At 45.9% G+C, this 24,861-nt stretch overlaps 2 protein-coding genes across 4 annotated transcripts in view; both read left to right on the top strand.

Annotated features, from left to right (window-relative positions):
- The window catches only part of LOC310684471 (interferon-inducible GTPase 5-like), a 30,628-nt gene extending 24,598 nt beyond the window's left edge, over window positions 1–6,030 (top strand). The window contains exon 2 of the mRNA XM_083455679.1: window positions 3,783–6,030. Within this exon, the coding sequence (XP_083311805.1) occupies window positions 3,811–5,043 (1,233 nt within the window). The 5' untranslated portion in view covers window positions 3,783–3,810 and the 3' untranslated portion in view covers window positions 5,044–6,030. The remainder of the gene's footprint in view (window positions 1–3,782) is intronic.
- The window catches only part of LOC310684498 (interferon-inducible GTPase 5-like), a 55,996-nt gene that overhangs the window by 13,461 nt on the left and 17,674 nt on the right, over window positions 1–24,861 (top strand). The window contains exons 2-3 of one of the 3 annotated variants that reach the window (XM_083455738.1): window positions 11,005–11,149; window positions 14,387–15,675. In XM_083455738.1, the coding sequence (XP_083311864.1) occupies window positions 14,403–15,560 (1,158 nt within the window). In that variant the 5' untranslated portion in view covers window positions 11,005–11,149; window positions 14,387–14,402 and the 3' untranslated portion in view covers window positions 15,561–15,675. Of the gene's footprint in view, window positions 1–11,004; window positions 11,150–14,386; window positions 15,676–24,861 lie in introns of those variants that run through there. The other 2 variants (XM_083455737.1, XM_083455739.1) reach the window with 2 other exon arrangements.

Raw genomic sequence — 24,861 nt, 5'->3', positions numbered from 1 at the left:
CAATCATGTATTGCTCAGCAACAGAGCAATAAATGCAATAAATTACTTATTTACCCTGCTTAATCTTGGAAAGCAGAATGTAGTCGTGGCTTTTTGTTATCTTGGAGCAGAAATTACATCCGGTTTCCAAGTTTTCCTCTCCCCCAAGCTTGATTAGCACACAGCCCTGCTCAAACAGGTGATTTCTGAGAAAACGAAACCTAAATGAGGTCGCCCTAAGCTGAACCCAATGCACCTATCCCCTTTCTATTTTGGTAGTATGGCAGCCATCTCTGAGGGCAGACCATCCTATTAGGTCCCTCAGCTCTGCAGAGGGGAAAAGGTGCTGAAAGCCTAAATCTCAACAGGAAGTGATCTGACCATGACAAGGGACTGATGTCGCTATGCCCCACTTTCAGATCACGCTCTTCTTGCCCAGTTGAGAAAACAAGGTCCAGAGTGTGGCCTACCACATGGGTTGGGCTGTTGACATGTTGGGACAGCCCCATGGTTTTCATGGCAACTATGAGGTCCTAAGCCACCCCAGAGCTTGTCACCTTGGCATGGATGCTGAAGTCTCCCAAAACCAGCAGTCTACAAGTCTTCAACCTCCCCTCTGAGAGGCTCTTTTGGCTCAGGCAAGGAGAAAAGTTGGGAAGGCTGAGCAGGAATGCAAGTCTCTTCAGGCAGGGCAGATCTTTCTCCAAGGTCTCCACCAGTCGGGGGAAGCCAAGGTCCCAGGATGAGATCAAAAGGACTTGAGGGATGGTGTTCCTGAAGCACTTCTCAAGCTGCTTCTTGATGTCATTCCTCATCTTTTCAAGGACTTCCTCTGCATTGAAGGTATTTGGGTAAGACCTTTCCATGATGATTTTCCATTCTCAGAATTTTCTGCAATGCAAATGGGTCACGTGACAAATGATGTGCAAGAGGCCCTCAGCAGACAAGGTAGTGTTGAAAGGCTCCCTAAGCAGAACAGTGTGTCTCTGCACATGCTAATGCAATCCTTTCACTGCCCCCCCCGGTCTATTTTAATGCAAATAACAGGATAAGTCTAGAGAGCGTTGGAAGAAAACTTGACACACTTCAGACATGAGGCAGAACCTTGTTGTCATTGCATTCTTATATTAATAAGTCTGTGCCCAGTGCGCATCTGATGTACTGCACATGCTGGTCTGGTTGTGCAACCATGGACACCACGTGTCCTGATCAGCCGAATTCTCCTCATAGCGCTGCTCTGCTCCCCCAGCTTGCCATTTACACCACAGCCTATGGATTTTATCCAACATTACTCATGCTCAGAGCACACCGGCTGAAATGAATGCACCTGATTAACTAGAAGGTTAAAAAAACTGGGAAATTTGTAGCTCCTTTGCAAATATTCTACACTGCAGTAGTAGGAAGGCCGGGTTCTCGGTAGCCCTCTTCCATCAATGCCAGGCGGCTTAAGTGCCGACAGCTCAGGTGCTGCTGAGACTGGCACAGAGGCAACAACAGCAGAGGTAAAGGATTACTTCCATGGGATGCTTCCACAGGTGATCCTTTGGGACTTCCCAGAAAAGGCAGCATCCCAGCTGGCAAACGGGCTCATCTCATCCTCGCTGGTTACCTTCGCTTTCTTTTTTGCTTTTAGTAGTGTGAGGGTCAGGAGGGCGAGGGTATAAAAGGGAGGCAGAGGGAGAGAAGAGGAGAAGCGAAACCTCCGAGAAGACGACTGAGCTTGGCTACAAAATATCAGTGCGCCAGCAGGTAAGGAGTTGATCTTTTCTCATGATTTCTGTTTCTTTTTGAGCTTGTTTGCGTTAAAGGAGACTCTGAGCTCTTTGCTTGGTGCAGGCAGAAGAACGATTCTTTTTTAACCTTTTCTCTTTTTTAATTGTTATTTTTTATCTTTTTATTGTTTTTATATTAATTATATTATAGCTATTGTGATAGCTATAGTATATCCAGTGGTTTTTTTCTTTAAAAATGTTTAGGGGTACTCTCATTTGAAGAACCAAAACCACCATTTTAATGTTCAAGTCGGGGAAAATAACTACAATAAATGGACAGAAGTGCAAAGAACATGCATTACCTCATATTACACAGCTGACAGCTCACAGTAACTTCCACATTGGCATGAGGTTGTGTGCACTAACATCTTCCTTATTCTTTTCTGGGAAAGAAAGGAAGCCGCCATCGGAGGTGGTAACAACAAAAGGTTTAGGGGTACGTGTACCCCTGCATCCCCCCAGAAAAAAGCACTGATCATATCGTATTGTAAACAATAATATTATTACCAGCAATGATGTTCTAGAAGGCTGCCCTTCTTCTCCGCGTCAAAGGGAATAAATAACATGCCACAAGTAGCTAGTGCTACTTTTAGAGTTTTAAGTAACTGCCCTGAAGCCAATGCGACCGGTCTCCCTTTCGCGTGTTAATTGAATATATCCCTCTGCACAGCCCCCCCCCCCTTTGATGGGTATTATTTCTGAAAGAAAGCAGCAGGACCACAGCTGCGCCCCAGCACTTGCTGACGTGCAAAAATGGCATCTGTGAGCTACTTCTGATTAGAGAAACTGCATGGCAAGGGTTCAAGGCAGGGCTGGAGGTTCAAGATGCTGAAGGTTCTCTCGGTTCTGGGTTGGTGCTGCCTGATGAGCCTGGATAGCTCAGTGGGTTAGACCATGGTGCTGATAACACCAAGGTTGCAGGTTTGATCCCTGTATGGACCAGCTGCATATTCCTGCATTGCAGGGGGTTGGACTAGATGATCCTCAGGGTCCCTTCCAACTCTACAGTACTATGTTTCAACGACTTTCCCAAGTCACCCTGTCGGGGCTTTCCGTATCCTTCCATGAATGGTACGAAATATGAAACTTCCCTTCTCCATGCACCTTAGTCCTGCTGCAAAATCACCTCCCCATATCAATTAAGACAGACAGAGAGACAGACGAACCAACAAAACTCCACTGTTAACACCCCACACTTAGGTATCATGCAGTTAGGTCCTCGGATGTCTTTAATTCTAAAACGGATTTTATGCTCTTTTTTCTTTTAGTTGTATTTCATTTATTTATTTGTTATAATTATATAGCTTTCAGGACAAGATAATGTTGCTGATAATGGGTTGTCTTCAACTAACATTTACTCAGAGTAAATCTATTAAAATTAATGGACCTTAGGCATGTTATTAATTTCATTGAGTCATTGCTGAATAAAAGTTAGTTGACAAGAACCCAATGTGGATATTTTCCCCAGTATTAATGACCTTTAAGAATATTTCTGGGCTCTTTCTGCATCACTTATTTCGACCCTCTGACTCCTTTTTTTTTACCTCCCCCTTGATGACATTTCTAAAAATATTCTTTTTTTTACTGGTGACTTTTGTAAAAGTGGCAGGGCAAGACTTGGCCAGAATATACTAGGGATATGCACAGTGCATTGACTTATTTATTTATGAAGTGTTTTATCCAAAGTTTTAGCCAAAAAAAGGGAATCTTTAGTGGGGTGTAAATGCTTCCTTTAGACACATCTCTAGAGGAAGGAATAATTTGAGTTCAAAAAAGATCCACATGGCACATAAACATGTTCTAAGGGTTATGTGTGAATGCATGCACATAGAGATTTCTGAGAGATTGACAATAGGCACAATACTTCACTTTATTGAAATACCAACTGCTGCTCAAACAACCCACTGGTCTTAGATATATGTCCTATGTAAATTGATTCCCCCCCCCCCATAAACCATGGATTGTAAATATGTCCATAAAAGAGTGTTGAAGGCTATCATTTAACTATTATAGTTTTCTTCTCTTTCTCAGATAAACTGAGCCACAAGGAATCACTGTCATGGATCGTGCCTTAACGAAAGAAACCTTAACAAAAGACCTTGATCAAGTGAAGTCTGCTTTCAAGGGAAAAACATTTGAAGCTGTTTCAGCTGAAGCTAAAGAGCAGTCAATTTTATTAAATAATGCCACGTTGGAAATTGCCGTCACAGGAAGATCTGGTGTCGGGAAATCATCTTTTGTCAATGCCCTGCGAGGAATGAAAGATGATGAAGAGGGTGCAGCTAAGACTGGGCTGACAGAAGCAACAATGGTGCCACAAGAATATACACACCCTGCATTCCCCAAAGTCAAAATTTGGGATCTACCAGGACTTGGAAAACATGAATTTAATGCAGAGGAATACCTAAAGACGGTCAATTTCAGCAAGTATGATTTTTTCATCATCATCGCCTCAGATCGCTTCACTATACATGAAACCAATTTGGCTCTCGAGATCCGTAAAAATAAGAAGAAATTCTACTATGTGCGCAGCAAAGTGGATATTGATATAGATAACTACAGGCGGTCAAAAAGCATAAATGTGGAGGACACCGATGAGATGATGCAGGCTGAGAAGAAGACACTTGACATTATACGGAAAGATAGCTATGATAATTTGAAGGCATTAGGTGAGTCTTCTCCAAGGGTCTTTCTGATGTCAAAGTGGGATTTGAGCAAGTATGATTTCCCCCTGCTTCAAAAGACCTTTGAAAAGGAACAGGATGAAATCAAGAGAGATGTTTTAATTATGTCTCTTCCAATTTTAACAAAAGATAGCATTAAAAAGAAAAAGGCTGCTATGGAGAGCCTGATATGGAAAAAAGCCCTGGTGAGTTGTTCTGTTGGGTTGATTCCTCTCCCATTCCTCGCGCTTGGTTGTGACATTGGCATTGTGGTTTCGACAATGAGGGATATCTGCAAAGTTTTTGGTTTGGATGAAGATTCCCTCAATATACTAGCAAATCGTGTGGGGAAACCTGTTGAGGAGTTGAAATCTGTTATTGAACATACCCCAAGCACCGGTAAGATCACGACAGAATTCGTCATGGATATCTTGAAGAGGTCAGCAATTTGGGGAGCAATCACAGCGGTAGAGCTGGCTGTGGGTTTCATACCTGTGTTGGGGTCTCTCTATGGTGGGGGCAGTTCTTTTGCTACCACATTCTACTTGCTGAAGAATTTCCTGGAAAACGCTGTGAAAGATGCAGAGAAAGTTCTGGCAAAGGCTGCTGAGCCCAAGAGACGCAAGTAAACAGCCAATACATCTACCTGGGAAGAGACATCCAGGTGCAACATGCATAATCTAATCTTTCTACGACAGCATCAACCAATTGCTTTCTTCACAAGTTCTACATCCGGTCTTGCAACATGGCATCCTAGCATGCTTCCTTTATTAGTCTTCAGCTCAGCACTCTTAGGGTTGCCACATTTGAAAAGGTAAAATCTGGAGACAAAAGTTGTTGAGCTTTTCGCTTATTGGGGGGGGGGGCAAAATTATAGACATGGGGAGTGCAAAGCTGATGAGCTTTTTTTGGCAAAATCTCCCCAAAACAAAAGAAGTTCTTGAGCTATTTTAAAGGAAATCTACCCCCAAAAATCAACACTTCTGACATTTCACAAACATTTTTACCATTTTTCAAGAATTCTGCCTGGACACTACTTCCAATGGACGAATCCCAGACATATGGAAGCCCTATTGTAACAGCACTTAATCAGTAGCCTGCCTGGACAATTTTTATCCAGTTTAGAGGTTTCTTATATCCTACCTGTCTGTGTTAAAATGACTGATGTCTCCCCCTCCGACATGCAGCAAATTTGCAGCAGGAAAACATAAAGAATGGAGAAAAGAAGAGAAGAGAAATGGCTTCAAAGAGTTCTATTGCTGATACACTTAATTTAATTGTGATGCAGAATTAATGTCTGAAAGATAATTTAGCAAAGGTGAATCTTAAAATTACAGCCCTGGATCAAAAAGTTGCTGATCTCAATGAGAAGATATAAAAATCTGAAGCAGTTGAAATTAAACAAGATCTAACACAGATATCATCTTGGGTGGGATCCTGCGAGACATGCTTATCCATGCATAGTTTTGTAGCCTTTAGTATATTTTGTGGTTATTTTGTTATTGCTGCTTTTAAAAATGTTTTAATGTATTCTCTTCCTCCTTTGATTTCTATTACTTCCTTTTCCCTTATTGACTTAATCTCAATGAAATAATAAATATTAAAATTATAAGAAATGTTTTTTTCCTGAATCCTCCCTACTGCAATGATTTCCACAATTGTTCTAATTTTTGTTTTAAAAAATCATTTAATCCAGGCAATGGAAAGCTATAGGCAACGGTCCAAATTTAGGTGTCCTAACCTGAACCAGAAGCCTGTTTTCCCTCAGTCTCCTTGTTGTAATGATTAATCTTTTCTTTACTTCACCAGCTGGGTTGGTAGGGGAAGCCGGAGCCTTTGGGGAGGGTTTTTTTTCTCTGGAAATAAGCATACACATACCCACAAATTTCCTTGTATTTTAGGATGCTATGAAACAGAGAAAGACTGGTTCATCTTCAACATAGTTGGAGGAGAGGGAGTTTTGGCTGTCCTCCTGCCACAAATAACTCCAGATCAGTGCTTCTTATTCTTCCTTTGTTTTTGTTTTGTTTTTCAGGGATATGTGCTTTTTATTTTCCTTTTTTTTTGTTTCTTGGTTTTTGAGAAAACAAAGAAACCAGAGATGACAACATCAGAACAAACAAGACTTCAAATCAGGTCTCTGTCCATATCAGAGCTTGGAACTAGTTCACATTCAACATGTCTGTAAAAGAACTAATTCCCATTCATGTTCATCCCTTTATGTCCCCATTCATTATAATGAGGAATCAAATAATCCCCTTTTGGACAAAGTGGGTGAAATTTGCAGGCCTAGGAGACCCTACAAATTGGATTGAGCCTACCTAAATCCAGGGGATCTTTGTGGAGGAAGTTAAGTGGGTTTACTTTCCTCCATACTTATTTGATATTTTCGTGGGTGGGTCTGAGCAGAAGCTTCTCAGACTGTGCCCAACACCATCTGATTTACAACACAGCTTTGACTTACTGAACAGCTGAGAGCAAACTGCAAGGGACTTATTTTCCATGTTGAAGTTTCTGTGGCGCTGAGAATGGAACTTCATGAGGAGAATTACGGCAACTGAGAAAGAGACTTGGGACAATATGGCAGCAGGGGCTCTAGAGCTAAGAAAAATTTCAGTTTATTTAAGAACACGTTTCACTTGGGCTGTGCATCAGATCCAGCTGAATCCAATTAATGAATTGGACTGGGCCAATTTGTAGCAACATAGGATTGGGTCAGATTATGTTGAGGCAATCCCAGATCACACCAGATCAGGCCAACCAACCCATCTTTAAAAACAATTTATATATTTTTAGTCACAACAACATATGAACCTACCCGGACCCTGAGATCATCTTCCGAGACCCTCCATCGTGTGCCCCCTCCTCAAGAGGTTTGGAGTGTGGCAACACTAGAACGGGCCTCCTCTGCAGTGGCTCCCCGTCTGTGGAATGCTCTCCCCAGGGAAGTTCGCCTGGCGCCTTCATTATACACCTTTAGGCACCAGGCAAAAACATTCCTTTTCAACCAGGTCTTTGGCTGGTCCGATTTACATCCTATGCCCTTTTTAAATGTGTTTTTTGGGGGGCGGGTATTGTTCTGTTGTTTTATTTTTATTTGGTATCTTGTGGTTTTATATCTTGATTTTATTCTGTGAAATGCCCTGAGACCCCCGAGTATAGGGCGGTATATAAATTCAATCAACAACAACCCAAACACCATCCAAAATGACTCAGAACAACAACAATGACAGCATTTTATTATTTGTACCCTGCCCATCTGACTGGGTTGCGCCAGCCAGCCTGGGCACCTTTCCAACATATATGAAACAGCCTCTAGGAGTTGGCTGCCATGCAAGGGAGTCTCTCAAACATGAATCAACTGGAGCAGTGAAAGAAGGCAGCTCAAGTATACAGCCGGACGAGATGGAAGGAAACATGGTGTCTACCTCAGTAATGAACTCACGGAAACAAGCTCTGGAAATTTGGGGTTGCCATGCTGAGGGCAGAGTTTGATGCTCAATTACATTCGTAAAAGCAAGCAATGCAAAACACTGGGAGAGAGCGAATGTCTCTGCAGTAGCCTCTTGCTGAATAGGAGGAGCTGCCCGTATCCCCCCTCCCCTAGGGAGAAAATGCTGGGGGGGGCACACTGGGGGGTCTCATGGGGTTTACACTTGCCCAGCATGCTTCAGAGCAGGCCCCTCCCCCTGTGACAGCCTCTGATAACCACTTTAACCACAGAGTTAGGAGTCTACATGTGTTTCTCCTCCAAATATCATATTAGAGGGGCACCCCCTCCCAAAAAAGTTGATGGGCATTGCCCTTGCCCTTGTAGCAGGAACACGGCTGCTGCTGGGCTTGGGGATGGAGAGGGAGCCAAGCAGCAGAGGTAACAGGACTGTGTGCTGGGGTGCCAACTTAAAATATGAGGGGAGGCAGGTAAGCCCTGCCTCACCTCTTAGATCACAGGATGTGGCATGCACACCCCATTTGAATGGCAATGCCCATCACCGTGTGGGGAGCAGCCCCCCTCCAATATTTCCATATCTCGGCCCCTGGGAGCTGGCTCCTATAACTGTGCGCAAGTCATTCTCGTGCTCCCCAGCTCCTCTCCCTCTTTCACCCATCACGGCTCAGCTCTGCACGCAAAATTGGTGCCCAGGCACTTCTGATTAAAGAGGTTGCTACATCACTTTTGAGAATTGTACTTCTGTGAAGGGAATAGGGGCCTCCTAACAACTCTCAGCACCTTTAACTAACTACCATACCTAGAATTCTTTTGGGAAAGCCATAACTCTGGTATCCTAGGCATAGGGCTCCTGTTTTTACCCCACACCACTCCATATGCTTCAGTTTTTCTGCCCTTTGGAGCCAGTCATGTGGGGATCACACTGCATCAAAACTCAGGGGAATGGGATGAAATGATACAAAGACTCCAAACAAATTCGTTCTTTTGACTGTTGGGGAAAACCTCCTTTGCATTCTCCTCCTCTGCTTTCAGGCTGGAGAAATTTCTGCTTCCTTTTGCTCTCTGTCATGACCCAGCACAGTCCAAGAAATTATTTACAAGGGGGAGGAACTAGGGTGAACTCATTTAGGTTTCCTTTTCTCAGAAATCACCTGTTTGAGCAGAGCTGTGTACTGGTCAAGCGCGGGGGAGAGGAAAACTTGGAAACAGGATGTAATTTCTGCTCCAAGATAACAAAAAGCTGCAGCTCCCTTCCCCTTCCTAAGATTAAGCAGGATAAATAAATAATCAGCAACAGAGTCGGAGGGCGGGGGTTGTGAAGAGGTCCAGCTCCCAAGGCTGCAGGAAGCTGGAGGACCAGCTGGGGGAAGGGAAGGCGAGTCTCTCTGCGTGAGGCTGTAGAAACCCTTGAACGAACCCGTGCCTGGTGCCCCCCTGAATGATGTCCCCTAAGGCTGAGGGTGTCAGATAAGACACAGGCTTTGCTGTCAGTCTAGGATCACTCTGAGGGAGTTTGGTGTCCTTCCTGCCTGCCTGGTTTGCAAAGCCAGCTTGTCATGTGGGCTCTAAAGCCTGCAGAATATTAGAACTTTTCTAAAAAATAAACTATTTCTTCCTCATGTGCAATTTTGTAATTTGAAGCCCTACCCTCCGGAGCAGAAGAAAACAAGCTTATTCCCTCTACTGTGTGACATCCTTCAAGATATTTGAAGATGGCTATTGTATCTCCTCTCAATCTCCTCTTTTCCAGGCTAAACTTACCCAGCTCCTTCAACTGTTCCTCATAAGGCTTGGTTTCCAGAGCTTTGATTGGTCGCCCTCCTTTGTACACATTCCAGCTTGTCAACATCTGAAGGATATGAGGAGCTTCCAGCTTCAACATCACTGTCTGCATCATGTTTTCTCCTCAACCAAGCAAATGATGTGCACACCTTCCCAGCTGGGAGCAACCTTCCAGAGCAGATTTTAGAGGAGATGTGGGGGAGATGAGTTGAAAAAGAGGACAGGGACTCCTGCCCCTTTAATATTTGTGTAGAAGGGGGAATGTCAGCAAGAATTTCTTTCAGCATAGGGGGAGATCTCCTGCAGGACGTGGGCAAATTTACTATTTTCAGTTTCTCTCAGTTTCTCATTTTTCCAATATTTAAGTTCAGCTCTTCACATCTCCATATCAGCTGGGTATGATATGTAAATATGTTTTCAAACAATACTAAATAGACACTCATGGCAGCAACCTATTCATCCACCTGGGAAAACTTGTCAGAATGAAAACATCTTCAGTTCTTTCCAGAAATTATGGGTAGCGGGTTCCTGTTGTATCTCTGCAGGAAAGCTATTCTACAGAACAGGGGAAGTCACACCAAAAGCCCTGCTCTGAATTACAGAAGATCTACCCAAATATCAGGAGTGAGTGGCAGATTTTATCCTGCCTGCATGATTGTCCTCATTTGCACTGGTTAATAGGGGCCAGAGAGTACACAAAGCTTTGTCACCATCGATGTTAGAGACCACCTTTGTTGTAATGGGTTTTTAAAGCAATAAATACATCATGGTACAAATGTTGCCACTGTTACATCAACGAGATCATGAGCCGCAAGCATCCACGCTACGAATAAAGCATGATGGAACAACACTGTTTATTTTGCAGCATTTATGTCCTGCTTAATTGCAATAAACCTCAAAGCAGTTGAGACAAGCGATAGGACCCGTCCTGCTTCTTTGCTGGTGCCAAAACATTTCGCGCTGCCCCTGAAATTTCTACTGTCCTTTGCAAAGACTCCAATCTACACTGCAGTAGGAGGAGAGCTGGACTCTGGGAAGTAACGGGATCAGAGAATTGTAGAGTTAGAAGGGACCCCAAGGGTCATCTAGATCAACCCCTTGAAATCAGTGCCATGTGGGGCTTAATTGCAGAAAACGCGGGAGCTGGCACAGAGGCAACTACCGCAGAGGTAAAGGATTAACCATCTCGGATGCTTCAAGTTTCACGAGTGAGCCTTTGGGACTTTCCCATTTAAAGGCAGCAGCACCGCTGTCAATCAGGCTGCTTGGAGCTCCCTCTAGCGGGGAATTCGGCTCTCGCTCTGCGTTGCAATCTCGTCCTCGCTCCTACTTTCGCTTACTTCTTTGCTTTTTGTAGTGCGACGACCGGAAGGGAGTGGGAATAAAAGCGAGAGGAAGGAAGAGAGTTGGCCGGAGAAAAGCCTAAGAGACCAGCAAGCAAAGCCTCCGAAGAGGGAACTGAGCTTTACTGCAAAAAATTCGGGCTGGCAGCAGGTAAGGAGGTGAGCAATTCTCCTGGGCTCTTGTTTTTTTCTGAGTGTGTCTGCGTTAAAGGAGACTCTGAGCTCATTGCTAGGCGGGGGGCAGCAGAATCGTTTATTTTTACTCTTAATGATGTTGAAGAAGGCTGCCCTTCTTTGCCGCTGCAAAGGGAATAAATAACATGCCATCACCAGGGAGCAAGCAGAGCTGGTGCTGCTCTAAGAGTTGTAAGTAACTGCTCTGAAATCAACGCGGGTCTCCCCTTCGAACCGTGACGCGTGTTCATTCGACATATCCCTCTGCAGCTGCTACGAGGCTGCCCTCCTGCTCCTCTCGCCTCCTGCCTCTTTCCCTTTTGGGGGTTTGGCAGAGTGGGGGGGGGGAACTCTTTGGAATCAGGCAGAGCCTTAGCTAGGTGATCTGGCGCCCCTGGCAGAACCGTCCAGATTGCGCCCCCCAGGCCACGGACAAATTAGCTCTGCTTTCCCTCTCTCTTCCACCCATTCAATTCCTCACACACTTTCCCTTGTAATGAATTCTTTCACAGAAAAGCCAATATTTAATTTATTATTTCTTAATAAACGGTATCAGCAAAGAAAATGACATTTTGATGTGAGTTGGCAGGCGTGTTTTTTAATGTAATTCAGTTGCAAAACAATACACAGATAGGCCTAAATGGAACGTACAAACCGTATCATACGGATTTGTTCCACAATGATAACTTTCTGGTCTCAGAGCCGGAGGTGTTGGAGATCCTATACACTCTCACACACACACATGCACACAAAGCCCACAGCCCACCTTCCTCCCCCCCCCCCCGCCCCGCGATCCCCAATCTCTCCACTGGTGCACATAACCCTCTCTTCCAGGCTGCTCTTCGCCCGCATACCCAACAGGGAGGGAGGGAGGGAGAGAGAGAGGGGGGTGGAGACCTCATTCATTAACCCCTCCCCTCGTGTCCGGGCTCTTCCCTCACCTTGGATGCCAGGATCAGAAGGAAAAGGGCTCCCATTCCATTCTTTCCCTTATTCCCTCCCTGAAGGGAAGATGGTGGGGGGGGGGGGAGAGAAAGGACCCAACTTCGGGCCAACATTCCAATCTGAACCCTGCTCTGTGCCCCCCCCCCGACTTGTTTGTTTCAAAGGTTTTTGCCCCCCTCACTTTCCTCTCCCAACTACCCCCCCCTTTCCTCTCCCAGCAACACCAACAAGAAATCTCAGCAGTCCCCCCCCCCCCCAGGTGATTTCCAGACATGAGCGTGAGGAAAAGTCTCTCACCCCTAAAAAAACTTCGGAGGGGGGAGAGAGAAGGGGAAAGAAAATAAAGGTTTGCTGAGGGATCAAGAGGCGAGGAATTTGTGTCTGGTCCTTCCACAGGTTGGGGAGAAGGAGCGGGGAGGCTGCCTCCAATCTGAGAAGAGAAACCATTTTGTTGGAAAGCTGATACATTGGTACCTTGGTTTGCAACCGCTTTGGATTACAACCACGTCAAACCCGGAAGTGCATGTCCTTTTTTTGAATTACAACCATTGGGGGGGGGGGGGAGGCCACATTGGCAAAAGCGCGCCTTGGGTTACAACCTGTTTTGGTTTACAACCGGACCTCTGGAGCGGATTATGTTTGTAAACCAAGGTACCATTGTAATGTGCAGCTTGCGGGAGGGGGGAAGTGGGTGGGGAATTTAGACACATAAGGGGAATCTGGTTATGATTTACTTAAATCAGTGGTTTTCAACCAATGTGCCGTGGCACCCTGGGGTGCCTTGAATGAAGGTCACGGGTGCCGTGGGCAACACTGGCCTCCATCCCTCTTCCTTCCCTCCCTCCTTCAAAGCCTTGCACAGCTGTTTGTTGCTGCATCCCTGGCTACAAGCTCCCCAAGTGAAAGGTGCCTCTGGGGCTGGCCAGTTTCGAGGAGCTGAAAGGGGCCTCAGAGTAAGCAGGCAAGTGGGCGAGGGAGCCCAGCCAGCCAGACCGCCAGCCCTTGCTGTTGGTGAGAGGCTGCCAGCTCTGCAGGCAAGGGGTGACATAGCTGGGCTCCTGAGCCCCACAGAGGAGCTGCAGAAAGAAGGTACTTGGTCAAAGGAGCTGTGGACTCAAAAAGGTTGAAAACCTCTGACTTCAATGACAAGCAGGGGCAGAATTTACATACAGTGTCTAAAGGTAGGATGCGCTCTTAAAACATACTCAAATAAAACTGCCCCAACCCTTTCTTCTTTTTGACCAGACCCCCCCTCTTCTGCACCTCAAGGCAGGTAACTCTTCGTTGCATCTTTCTAAAAACATGTAAGGTTTAATCATCATTGTAATGGACACAGCCTCCCTCCCCAACCTAAAAAAAAAAAAATTGAAAATCAGGAAGTGCAGTTTCTTAAAATGCTGAGAGTCCCCTTCCTCATGTCCCTCGCTGTATTCAGGGCTCTTGGGCTCTGCTCCTGTGTCCTGGGCTGGCTAAATGTAGAGGAGTGGGGGGAGGCAGCAGTTGAGGAACCCCCAAGGGAGCCCCCAGGGGAAGAAGTCTCAGAGCCAGGGGATTGGGGGTGGGATGGAGATGAGTGGTCAGAGGGAGAAGAGAGAGCAGACTGGGAGGAGGAGGAGGAGGAGGAGGAGGAGGAGGAGGAGGAGGAGGAGGAGGAGATGTCGGAAAATGAAGAGGCAACAGGGTTTAGTGAGCAGGAAGAGTCTGTGGCAGAGAGCGGTCCAGAATCAGAGGCAGAACTGGAGAGGGGTCAAGAGGCAGAGTAGAGACAGAGAATCTCCCCCTTGTGGTGCAACCAGTTTCCGTCCCCCCTGGTCTCCCAGAACATGAAGTGGAATGAAGAGGGAAGAGCAATGAGAGACAAGACAAAGACATTCAGGTTGCTGGGGAAGGAGGAGCCTTAGAGAGCAGGGGATGTGGGGACCTACAGTCCTCGCAACAGCTTCATTGCAGCAAGAGATACTGGGAAGAGTTGCTGTGTTCACTCTGCCTGCGCTGTTTGGTTTTCTTTGAGTAAAGAGTTAACTTAACTGACAATGGGTGTTTTATTGTTCGGCAACTCCAGCTCCTGGCGTCCCATGACCTTTGGGCACTTTATCCTTGCGCTCACTTCTGAATTATGGGATGTGATGGGATTCATACCTTCTACCTGTAAAGCTTTGTTGCTTGGCAAATGATAATAATATTGGCGACGCTGGAAATTTTACGGAGGGCATGCCACTAATGAATGCTTCTAGTTAGGCCGGTCGCTTAACATTTTCCTGCTTCTTTTCTCTTCAGCGCACCGAGATACACAATGGTGGAAGACTTCGAGGTAGCCATTTCTCAGGGCCAATTGGCAGACGCTGTGTCGCACGTGCTGGCAAAACCACTGCCCTTTTTCAACAGCACTCCGCTCCACATTGCCGTAGTAGGAGAGCCCGGCTCCGGGAAGTCCTCCTTCATCAATGCCATGCTGGGTCTTCGGGCCGATGACCCACGTGCCGCTGCGACTGGCATACAGATGACGACGGTGCAAGTCAAGGATTACCCACACCCGACACTTCCACAAGTGATCCTTTGGGACCACCCCGGAAGGGGAATGGCAACTTTTGGGGAGGACAAATTTGAGAAGAAGGTCGATTTGAATCACTTTGATTTCTTCATCATCGTCGGCTCCCAGCGCTTCCGCTCCACCCATTCTGACCTGGTCCATGAAATCCAAGATATGGGCAAGAGCTTCTACTTTGTGCGCACCAAAGCAGACCTGGACCTGTCAGCCGCCAAGAGGCAACAGCCATCTGACTACAGTGAGAAGAAGGTCCTCTTGCACATCCAGGAGGACTGCAAAGAGTGCTTGGTAAGAGAAGGAGTGAGGGACCCACAAGTCTTCATCGTCTCCAACTGGGAAGCTGACTGCTTTGATTTCCCCCTCCTGCAGGAAACGCTGAAGAACGATCTCTTGAGGCTGAAGAGGCAAGCCTTTCTGCTCCGCTTCCCTAGCATCTGCCTGCCTATCTTAGAGAAAAAGAAAACCACTGTGGAGGAGAAGATTTGGACCAGAAGGCTTGTTTTGCTGGTCGCTCTTGGAAGCCCAGTTCCCTTCCTTCTCCCCATATTTCTGTTTAGTAAGTTCCGCTCCTGGTGCTTCCTAGACTTTGGCCTGGACGATCGATCCCTTGCAGCTCTGGCCCAGCGGGTTGGAAAGACAAGCACAGCCCTTAAAGCAGCAATGCAGTCCCTGGGAATGTTCTCTGCCATTTTATGGGTGCTGCCAGACTTGGTGGGACTCTCAGTGATGGCTTATGAATATCACCGCTGGGAGCATTTCCCCATCTTTGGCTTTCTTCTGTCCGGAGGGATTTCGCTTCTTCGCACCTACTTCATGCTGCAGAAATGCATATCGGGTGCTGCTGATGACACCCAGAGGGTTCTGGCCAAAGCTCTTGAGGCAGAGGGGAAAAAGTCCATTTAGCAGCAGGCAGATGTGCCATGATGACTAAGTGCTTGATATATAGTATCTGGTGAATTATACGTTTCCATTTTTAAAACAACCACCACCAAAAAACATTAAAATAATAATAATCAGATGATCAGGTTTTTTATTTTTAAAATTCCATAAATCTTAGGCTTCTCATTTAAAAAACAACAACCCTAAGTGAAATAATCTGAATGCCAGCATAATACCTCTTCTGTTACTTTTTAAAATTAGTACCTCTATCCAGTGTATAAGAATTAAGACCAATACTGAAAGGAGACTTTGGGACAAATTGACTTTTCCCTATTCATACTTCTTTCTTTCTTTCTTTTTTAAATATAATTTTTATTAACAGGCCAATCAAATCACATTAATTCCAAATCACATTAATTCCAAATTATACAGCCAGATTTCTAAATTTTTGTTGGGGGTACCCATACATCAAGCTCCGAAAGGGGTCCAAACATCACTCATGTTGCTGCTTTAATTAAACAATTCCATCCGGTTCTGCCAGATAGTCTCTTTGTTACTTTCCTCATCTTCTTGTTGTTATCATATATTCCTTACTTTGAGATCTCTGATAATCTTCACAAGCGGGTTGAAAACAAACATGCTCTGTGTGGGTTTTACACTCTTCAAAAATCATATCACATGAAGAACAGACGCCATTTCCACACCTCCGTAAAGAACATTCCCTCCATCTGTCCGTTGATTTCCACAGGCTTGCCAAACATATCTCAGAGGGCACTGCCAGGTCAAGATCACATTCCGATAAGCATACATTCACATTCCAATGACCCTGGTCCTCCTCCCCCTCGTCTTTCTATAGGCAAGCCTGTCTTAGCGAAACACCATTTGTAACTGCGCCATAAAACTTTCAATACCAGTCCACCCCGATGTTTCTACCAGTTCATTTCCACACAGTTCTTGATCTCCTGCTTGTGATTAATAATTTGCAACGATTCTTCTCTCTGGAGGGGAGGGTTATTGGCACTCACATAAGATAAAAGAAAAGTCCCCCCCCCCTTTCCACTTCACTCCAACGTACCAGTCACTTAATGATGATGCCTCACTTGATTTATTGTTCAGCCCGTCGCTCCGCTCACAGAGATCCATTAATCAGCAGTCTTTACTCCCGATCTTCACTTGATGTATGTGCATTAGCTTCTTTCCAATTATATATTTCCAATTATATATTTTGAGCTAATGCGAACCAGTGCGCGAAATAGAGAGAGTGTCCGGGAGAGCCGGCCTCACTCGAGGGCTTTGTCCCAAGTGCCCACACCCCCTTCTTTCGAATCTGGGGGTGAATTATGGACACAGCTGGCAAGGCAGTCCCCCCCCATTCCCTTGGGGGGGGCAGGGAGGCTGCATACTCCCATATCAGCCTCTTAATTATCTCACGTGGGTTGGAGAGATGTTATTGTCGGCCATCTTCCAATGCGCCCCCTGGTGGCCCCCCCTATTCATACTTCTTTCAGTCCACTAATGAATTGCTCTGTATATGATGTCAGACTAGAAAAAACTAGTGACCTGTGTGAACCTGCTTGCAAGGATGGTCTCAAGTTATAATTTATGCAGGCTGCAGCATTCACTTTCTCTCCTTCTCTCTCTCTCTCTCTCTCTCTCTCTCTCTCTCTCTCTCTATGCTGCATTTGCTATTTTTCTTTAGGAACAAGAGTTAGCTCTGTATCACAAGTCCCATGCAACATCTATTTCAGAATGTTCTTTCCCTCATACACCCTCAAACTGAAGGAGGGCATTCAGCTAGACAGGAGCCTCCACATTTGTTAAATAGAAAGTTGAGGTAATTTTAGTCTGTTTTAGTATTTTAACTCTTGCATATCTTAAAGCATGACTGTAATTGTTTCCTGGTTTTATTGTTTTATCTCTTTGCAAACCGCTTTGAGGTTTTATTAGAATCAAGTGCTCTATAAGTTTTCATGAAATAAACTAATTGGTTAAATTAATCTCCTGGCCACCCTTACTAATCAGCTTTCAGTTTTCCATGAAAGTCTCATAAATGAGAAATATTGTGACTTATCTAGACCCCCCTCCTTCTTTGGCAACCAGTCTGGGCTGAGTAAGGTTGTCTTCCATAAACATGGTTTTAACAGTGAGTCCGTAAATGACCGTGGAGGCCACTTCTGGATCCACACGTCCTTCCACAGTGGGGACGTTGGTTTCCAGGCGGGAGTTAATCACGGTGTGGATTTGCCAAGCGTGCTTTCCTCCTAGCATGTTTCTCCCTTGCGTCCTGAGTTCCAGTGTCTTCAAAGCCCATGGCACCTTTGGTAACGGCTGTTCTCCAACTGGAGCGCTCACAGGCCAGTGTTTCCCAGTTGTCAGTGCTTATACTACATTTTTTTTTAGGTTTGCCTTGAGACAACATGTCATCGACACAGTAATAATGCATGAGTGGGGGGGGGGTTATAGTGGGCCATCCACATACCATTCCACTCTATTAATAGTTCTGCAACACTTCCCCAATGTCACTCAGTTATTATTGCCATCTGGAAGGTCACTCTTGCGCTGTAGTGTGACAAAAGTGGACAACATACACACCCATCAACATTTGTGCTACGAAAAAGTCGCAGAAGAAGAGGAAGAAGAGTTTGGATTTGATATCCCTCTTTATCACTACCCGAAGGAGTATCAAAGCGGCTAACATCCTCCTTTCCCTTCCTCCCCCACAACAAACACTCTGTGAGGTGAGTGGGGCTGAGAGACTTCAGAGAAGTGTGACTGGCCCAAGGTCACCCAGCAGCTGCATGTGGAGGAGCGGAGACGCGAACCCAGTTCCCCAGATTACGAGTCTATCGCTCTTAACCACTACACCACACTGGCTTTAGCAGGAAACTATGGACCCATGCCTATTGCAAACGAAGCAGTATGACCATCCCAAAACATTTGTAGATGCAAAGGGTATTGAAAGTAGGATTGTGTATAATCACCCCAATATGAGCTCAGATACGAATGCTCAATAAAAAGGACATCTGTAACATCCCTACAGCCTTCCTCAAACTGATGCCTTCCTGATGTTTTGGTGTTCATTGGCCATGCTGGCTAGAGCATTACTTGCTTTGGGAAGGCTGAGGTGAAATACTACTATACTGTGGGATTAGGACAGAACTAAACCACCCCACCCACAATTTACCACTCTATTCGTGGCTGACAATGGGGAATTTCAACCATTTGTTTCATTGGGGAGGTGTCAAAATGATGCAACCTGTTTCGTGAGGGGATGGCATTTCATGTGGCATTCACAGTATGGATTGCTCCCTTAACTCTACAGCCCTGGCATTCCCACAAATTCATTTAGGTCTGCATAGATCAGGCCCATAGATCAATGTTAGTGCTACCCCCAGCATGATGAAATTTGAAGGACTGGCTGCTTGAGCAGGGGGCTCCACAAAGCCACCCAACCTCTATTTTATCTTCAGGAAGGCTTGCTCCATGTTCTGTCATTGGGTGTTGCCATTTTCTTGGTCTAGTCCAACAGGGCCAGCTCTACTATTAGCCAGTGTGAAGCAGCTGCCTCAGGTAGCAGGTGCTGAGGGTGTGAGTATTGGGGGAAGCTCAGTGGTGGCGGCTATCCCGGACTGTGCCTCTTGAGGATCCCCACTAGTCACTCTCCTCTTTTAAGATGCCATGAGACCCTTTGCATACCCTTCAACATTTCTCTGATGAAAACAGGGACGTCCCATTCCATAATGATAATTTTACTATTTTTAGCCCCACAATTTTACTGGGTTGCCCAAGCCACTCTGGGCAGTTACCAACAAATATAAAAACATAATAAAACATTATACAGCAGGCACGTCCAACATGTAGATCGTGATCTACCGGTAGATCACTGGACGTCTGTAGTAGATCACTGGTAGATCATTGGCTCCCCTCAAATAAGCTCAACAACTTTGACCTGAACCCCCCCCAAAAAAGGGGGGGTAGATCAATGCCGGTTTTTAACTGTGAGTAGATCACAGTCTCTTGTGAGTTAGCCACCCCTGCTCTACAGTATTCCGTTCAGATGGCTCAGGGGTCAGATAACTCCATACCCTCCAACATTTCTCCACTGAAAATAGGGACATCCTAAGGAAAAGCAGAACATTCCAGGATCAAATCAGAAACCAGGGCGGCTTCTCTAAATCAGGGACATCCCTGGAAAATATGGATACCTGGAGGGCCTGCCTTTGCTGTTTTTGCTTCAACAAACCGACATGGCTACCCCTTTGGAAAGAGCCTGCCTAAGTCCCCTAAGGCCATTTCCCTCACGTGAGGAGAGGTCAGGACCCCATTGCCCGTGCTCTGAAGTCATTCAGTGGATGATCCAGTTGGTTTCTGCCCATGGAATGGAGGGAGGGGCAGCGGCCATCTTGCCCTTCACCTCAGGCAACATAACGTCTTGGGTTATTCTTCCTCAGAGAATAGATGACAGGGATTGTGAATGTGGTGGAGACAGGGGGCCAGGAGGCTGACCCAGGAAAGGGAGCCACTGGGTTATGGGAGCCGGACCAGGGGGAGGAAGAAGAAGAAGAGTTAGGGCAGGATGCAGTGGAGGAAGAAGAAACTGTTCAGGCAAGGGATGGGCCAATTGACTCCCCGCCTTCCCCTGCTCTGCCATCTCCTAGAACCAGGAGGGGCTTGAAGAGGAATGAGCAGCAGCGGCTTCCGTGCAGAAGAAGTCGCCCTGTGGGAGCTGCTGTCAGTGTTTCTCTTGCCAATAAAGTGTCAACCACCAGCCATGCAGCTTCCTGAGCTGCTGCAGTGGGCCATGACCATTATGTTCCAGTGTGTTTTAACCAAAAAAGCAAAACCACACATGCAAAACCCAAGTTCACAAAATCCCTCGTAGCCCAAATTGTCTGTAGGCTGTCCTATCCTCAGACTGAACGAAGAAGCGAGACTCATGTTTTAAAGAATGCCATAACAAAAAGTTCCAAATCACTGCAAGTCCTTAACTTTATGAAATCGAACGTTTAACTATGTTTTAAAACAATTTCTAGCCCCTGTGGTCCAGGCAACTCTCCCCGGCCACCAACCCAGAATGTCTCCCTTTGAGAGATGACCCTCAAACCAAGGGAGAAAAGAGGGGCTGCTGCATTAGTGTCAGCAAAGCATTTTTGAAGTGAAAGGGGGAGAGGAGAGTCGGCAGTGTGAGAGTTTTGCTTTGTTCAGGGGGGAAATGCATGCTTGAATTCTATGATTTCTCGATTTCTAACTGTTAACTTCTGCTGTCCAGCCTCTTTTTCTGCACTCTCAGCGCTTCCCCAGTCAGCTCAACAGCCCAGAAGGGATTTGCAGGCCAAGGAGAGTTTGAAACGTTCCCTCCCCATCCCATGATTCTGATGATGATCCCTCTCCCCACAATACTGCTATTAAGAGGAAGGTGAGGGCAGGTATGGTCTCTGCATCCTTCTATAAGGGTACAGCCACAATAGCACAGAAAAAAGAAACATTAAACATGTTTGCTTTCATATTGAGGTGAAGCTATGTAATTGAATAAAGTTTGGCTTAGGCTGGTAGATCCCAAAGGGTTACATCTGGATATTGGGGGTACAAATAACCCATTGGTTCCCTAGTACCTTTTATCACATCGACCGCAGCTGCACCACCCTCATCGTCTGCCATATTTCGCAGGGCATTGACCAGGGATGATTTGCCGACACCTGAGTCCCCTACGATGGCGATATCAAGGGTACGTTTGCCAGATGGCTGATTCATTTGAGCTAATGTGTCTTGTTTGCTGCTCTTGCAAGCCATGGCTGCTCTTCTCTGAGATTTATCACACCTAAACAAGAACAGAAATATTGCAGCAGTTAATGCCTTCTGCATCTAACTCCTCTTTTAAAACAGCTGGATTGGTTGCCAGTTCAGTTCCAGGCCCAGTTCAAACTACTCACATCAGTGTTTAACTCCATTGAGCATTCAAAGGAAACCATGTTCTGGGTAAGCACTGGAACCCCAGGAATCTCTTACCAAACAGAAATTGGGGTGCAGGCAACATTATAGTTATTACAAAGCCTTAAGTAAATAGCTTCAACAAATGCTCTTGAAATTCCTGTACAGCTTCATCTGCCTCTCAGTTTTCCTGCCTAAACCCCCTGAAATGGCTGCAATGCTTTGATGAGAAGCTTTCAAACTGCATAAATTGCACTTCCTGTCCTGGTGAGGGTTTCTCCTCGAGAGAGAAACTCCGATATATACGGGTGCCTTGGTTCCTGAATGGCTTAGTTGTAAAACAAATTGGCTCCCGAATGCTGCAAACCCGGAAGTAAGTGTTCCAGTTTGCGAACGCTTTTCAGAAGTTGAACGTCCAACATGGCTTCTGCTTGAGTGTAGGAGGCTCCTGCAGCCAATCGGATGCAACGCCTTGGTTTTTGAATGGTTTCGGGAATTGAACACACACCCGGAATGGATTAAGTTCAAGAACCAAGGTTCCACTCACTGTATATTTGATTGTTGTCCTTTCAAGCAACCATTCACTGCTGAATACATAGCAGGAATGGTTGAAATATGGGGAAGTGAGCAAAGAAAGAAACAGTCAGAATTAATTAGGTGGGGTTCCTTTTAGAGCTGAAAGGCAGAGTGTTTCTAGATGGACAGCAAAGCCTTTGTCTCCTCCGCCATCCTCTACCTGAGAAGGAGATGATGCAAGGGATCATGGCACTGCTACACTCCAGGGTTTCTACAGCCATACGCAGAGAGGCTCGCCTTCCATTCCCCCAGCTTGTCCTCCAGCTTCCTGCAGCCTGGGGAGCTGTTGCTCTTCCCCACCCCCTGCAGACCGGGCAGGCAGGAAGCAGCTGGATCTGCAAAGCCAGCTGAGAAGCGGCTGCAGCAGGATCTTTTCCTATCCAGCCCACAGTGCCAGTAGTGGCAATTTTAATCTGAACTTTTAGACACAGTGTATTGCGACAAGAGTTCAGAAACTGTTTGCGCTAATAAAACTCCCAGTGGCAGAATTCGCCTATCAGTATGGGACTTTTGGACTCTGAGATATGATAGCCATCTTCAGATATCTTAGGGGCTGCCATATGGAGGGTGGTGCAAGCTTGCTTTCTCTTGCTCCAGATGGTCAGGCCTGAACAAACAGCTTCAAGCTACAAATGATTTACAAGGAGTACCTATAGTGACCCCATTTAGCTTTCGTTTTCTCAGAAAGCACCTGTTTGAGCAGAGCTGTGTGCTGGGCAGGGGAGGGGGAGAGGAAAACTTGTAAACAGCATGTAATTTTTGCTCCAATATAATAAAAACCCCAAGCTACTTTCCCTTTCAAGGTTATGCAGGATAAAAAGTTGCAAATAATCAGCAGCAGAGCGTTTAGTAAGAAATACGTGCCTGTACCAGTTTATTAGGCTCTTGTCAGAGATAAGCTCAAAGTACCTTGGTGATTTTAAACTACATGGGGGTTTTCAGTCTCTGTTGGGGGTCTCCCATCTGAAGTATGTTTGTCATTCCAAGATCAAAACCGGTGATACACGGTCATCACTGCTGATCTTCATTGCACAGCTACAACAAGGCACAGTCTATCTGTGAGTTTATGCACATTCCCAACCTATGGACCTTGACAGTGAAACCTGACAGGTCTGAGCATGTGAACCAATATAACATCCCTTATGATGCTTTCCCATTCTCAGAGGAGGGCGACCAAGATGATCAAAGCTCGGGAACCCAGCCTTATAAGGAACCGTTGAAGGAGCTGGGTATGTGTATCCCAGAAAAGAGGAGATTGAGAAGAGATACGATAGACATCTTCAAATTACTGAAGGGTTGTCACACGGAAGAAGGAATAAGCTTGTTTTCTTCTTCTCCAAAGGGTAGGGCCTGAGTTATTACAAGATTCAAATTACAAGATTGAACATGAGGAAGAAATAGTTTATTTTTTAGAAAAGTTCTAAGATTCTGCAGGGTTCAGAGCGGGTTTAGAGCCTGCACGACATGCTGGCTTTGCAAACCAGGCAGGAAGGAAGGACACCAAACTCTCCTCAGAGTGATCCTAGACTGACAGCAAAGCCCGTGTCTTATCTGACACCTTCAGCCTTAGGGGGACATCATTCAGGGGGGCACCGGGCACTGCTCCCTTCAAGGTTTTCTGCAGCCTCACACAGGGAGACTCGCCTTCCCTTCCCCCAGATGGTCCTCCAGCTTCCTGCAGCCTTGGGAGCTGGAGCTCTTTCCACACACATCCCCCAACACAGTTTCCTTGCAGTCCAGGCAGGCAAGTAGCATCTGCATCTGCAAAGCCAACAGAGAAGTGTCTGCAGTGGGAATCTCTTGTCCCACACTCTGAGTGTCAGTGGTGACAATTTTAATCTGAAATCTTTTGACACACTTTACTGCGATAATAGTTCAGAAACAACTGACGCTAATAAAATTCCCTATGGCAGAATGCTGCTATCACTATGGGTCTTTCGGACTCGTGAGATATGATCAAAAAAAATAATCAACTGGTGCAATCATGTATTGCTCAGAAACAGAGCAATAAATGCTCTCTTGCTGATTACTTATTTACCCTGCTTAATCTTGGAAAGCAGAATGTAGTCGTGGCTTTTTGTTATCTTGGAGCAGAAATTACATCCGGTTTCCAAGTTTTCCTCTCCCCCAAGCTTGATTAGCACACAGCTCTGCTCAAACAGGTGATTTCGGAGAAAACGAAACCTAAATGAGGTCGCCGTAAGCTGAACCCAACTTACCTATCGCGTGTCTATTTTGGTACTAAAGCATGATGGGAAATCCCCCAGAGCCATCTCTGAGGGCGGACCATCCTATTAGGTCCCCCACCTCTGCAGAGGGGGAAAGGTACTGAAAGCCTAGATCTCAACAGGAAGTGATCTGACCATGACAAGGGACTGATGTCACTATGCCCCACTTTCAGATCACGCTCTTCTTGCCCAGTTGAGTAAACAAGGTCCAGAGTGTGGGTTGGGCTGTTGACATGTTGGGACAGCACCATGATTGTCATGGCAACTATGAGGTCCTAAGCCACCCCAGAGCTGGTCACCTTGGCATGGATGCTGAAATCCCCCCAAACCAGCAGTCTATGACTCCTCAACCCCCCCCCCCGAGAAGCTCTTTTGGCTCAGGCAAGGAGACTGCTGGGCAGTGAGACAGGTAGTAAGGATATCAAACGCCATTAAGACCGATTACAATAGTTTGGGGTATTTTGTTGTTGTCTGAAAGAATGTGATAACAAAAAGTTCGAAGTGGTTGCAAGTCCTTAGTTTATTAATCTTGAACTTTTAACTATATTTTAAAACAATTTCTAGCCCCTATGGAAACTTGTGTGTGCAGGCAA

Source organism: Podarcis tiliguerta (assembly GCF_965153285.1).
Source record: "Podarcis tiliguerta genome assembly, chromosome: 8".
In the NCBI taxonomy this organism is placed as follows: domain Eukaryota; kingdom Metazoa; phylum Chordata; class Lepidosauria; order Squamata; family Lacertidae; genus Podarcis; species Podarcis tiliguerta.
This window is presented reverse-complemented; position numbering and strand designations above follow the sequence as displayed.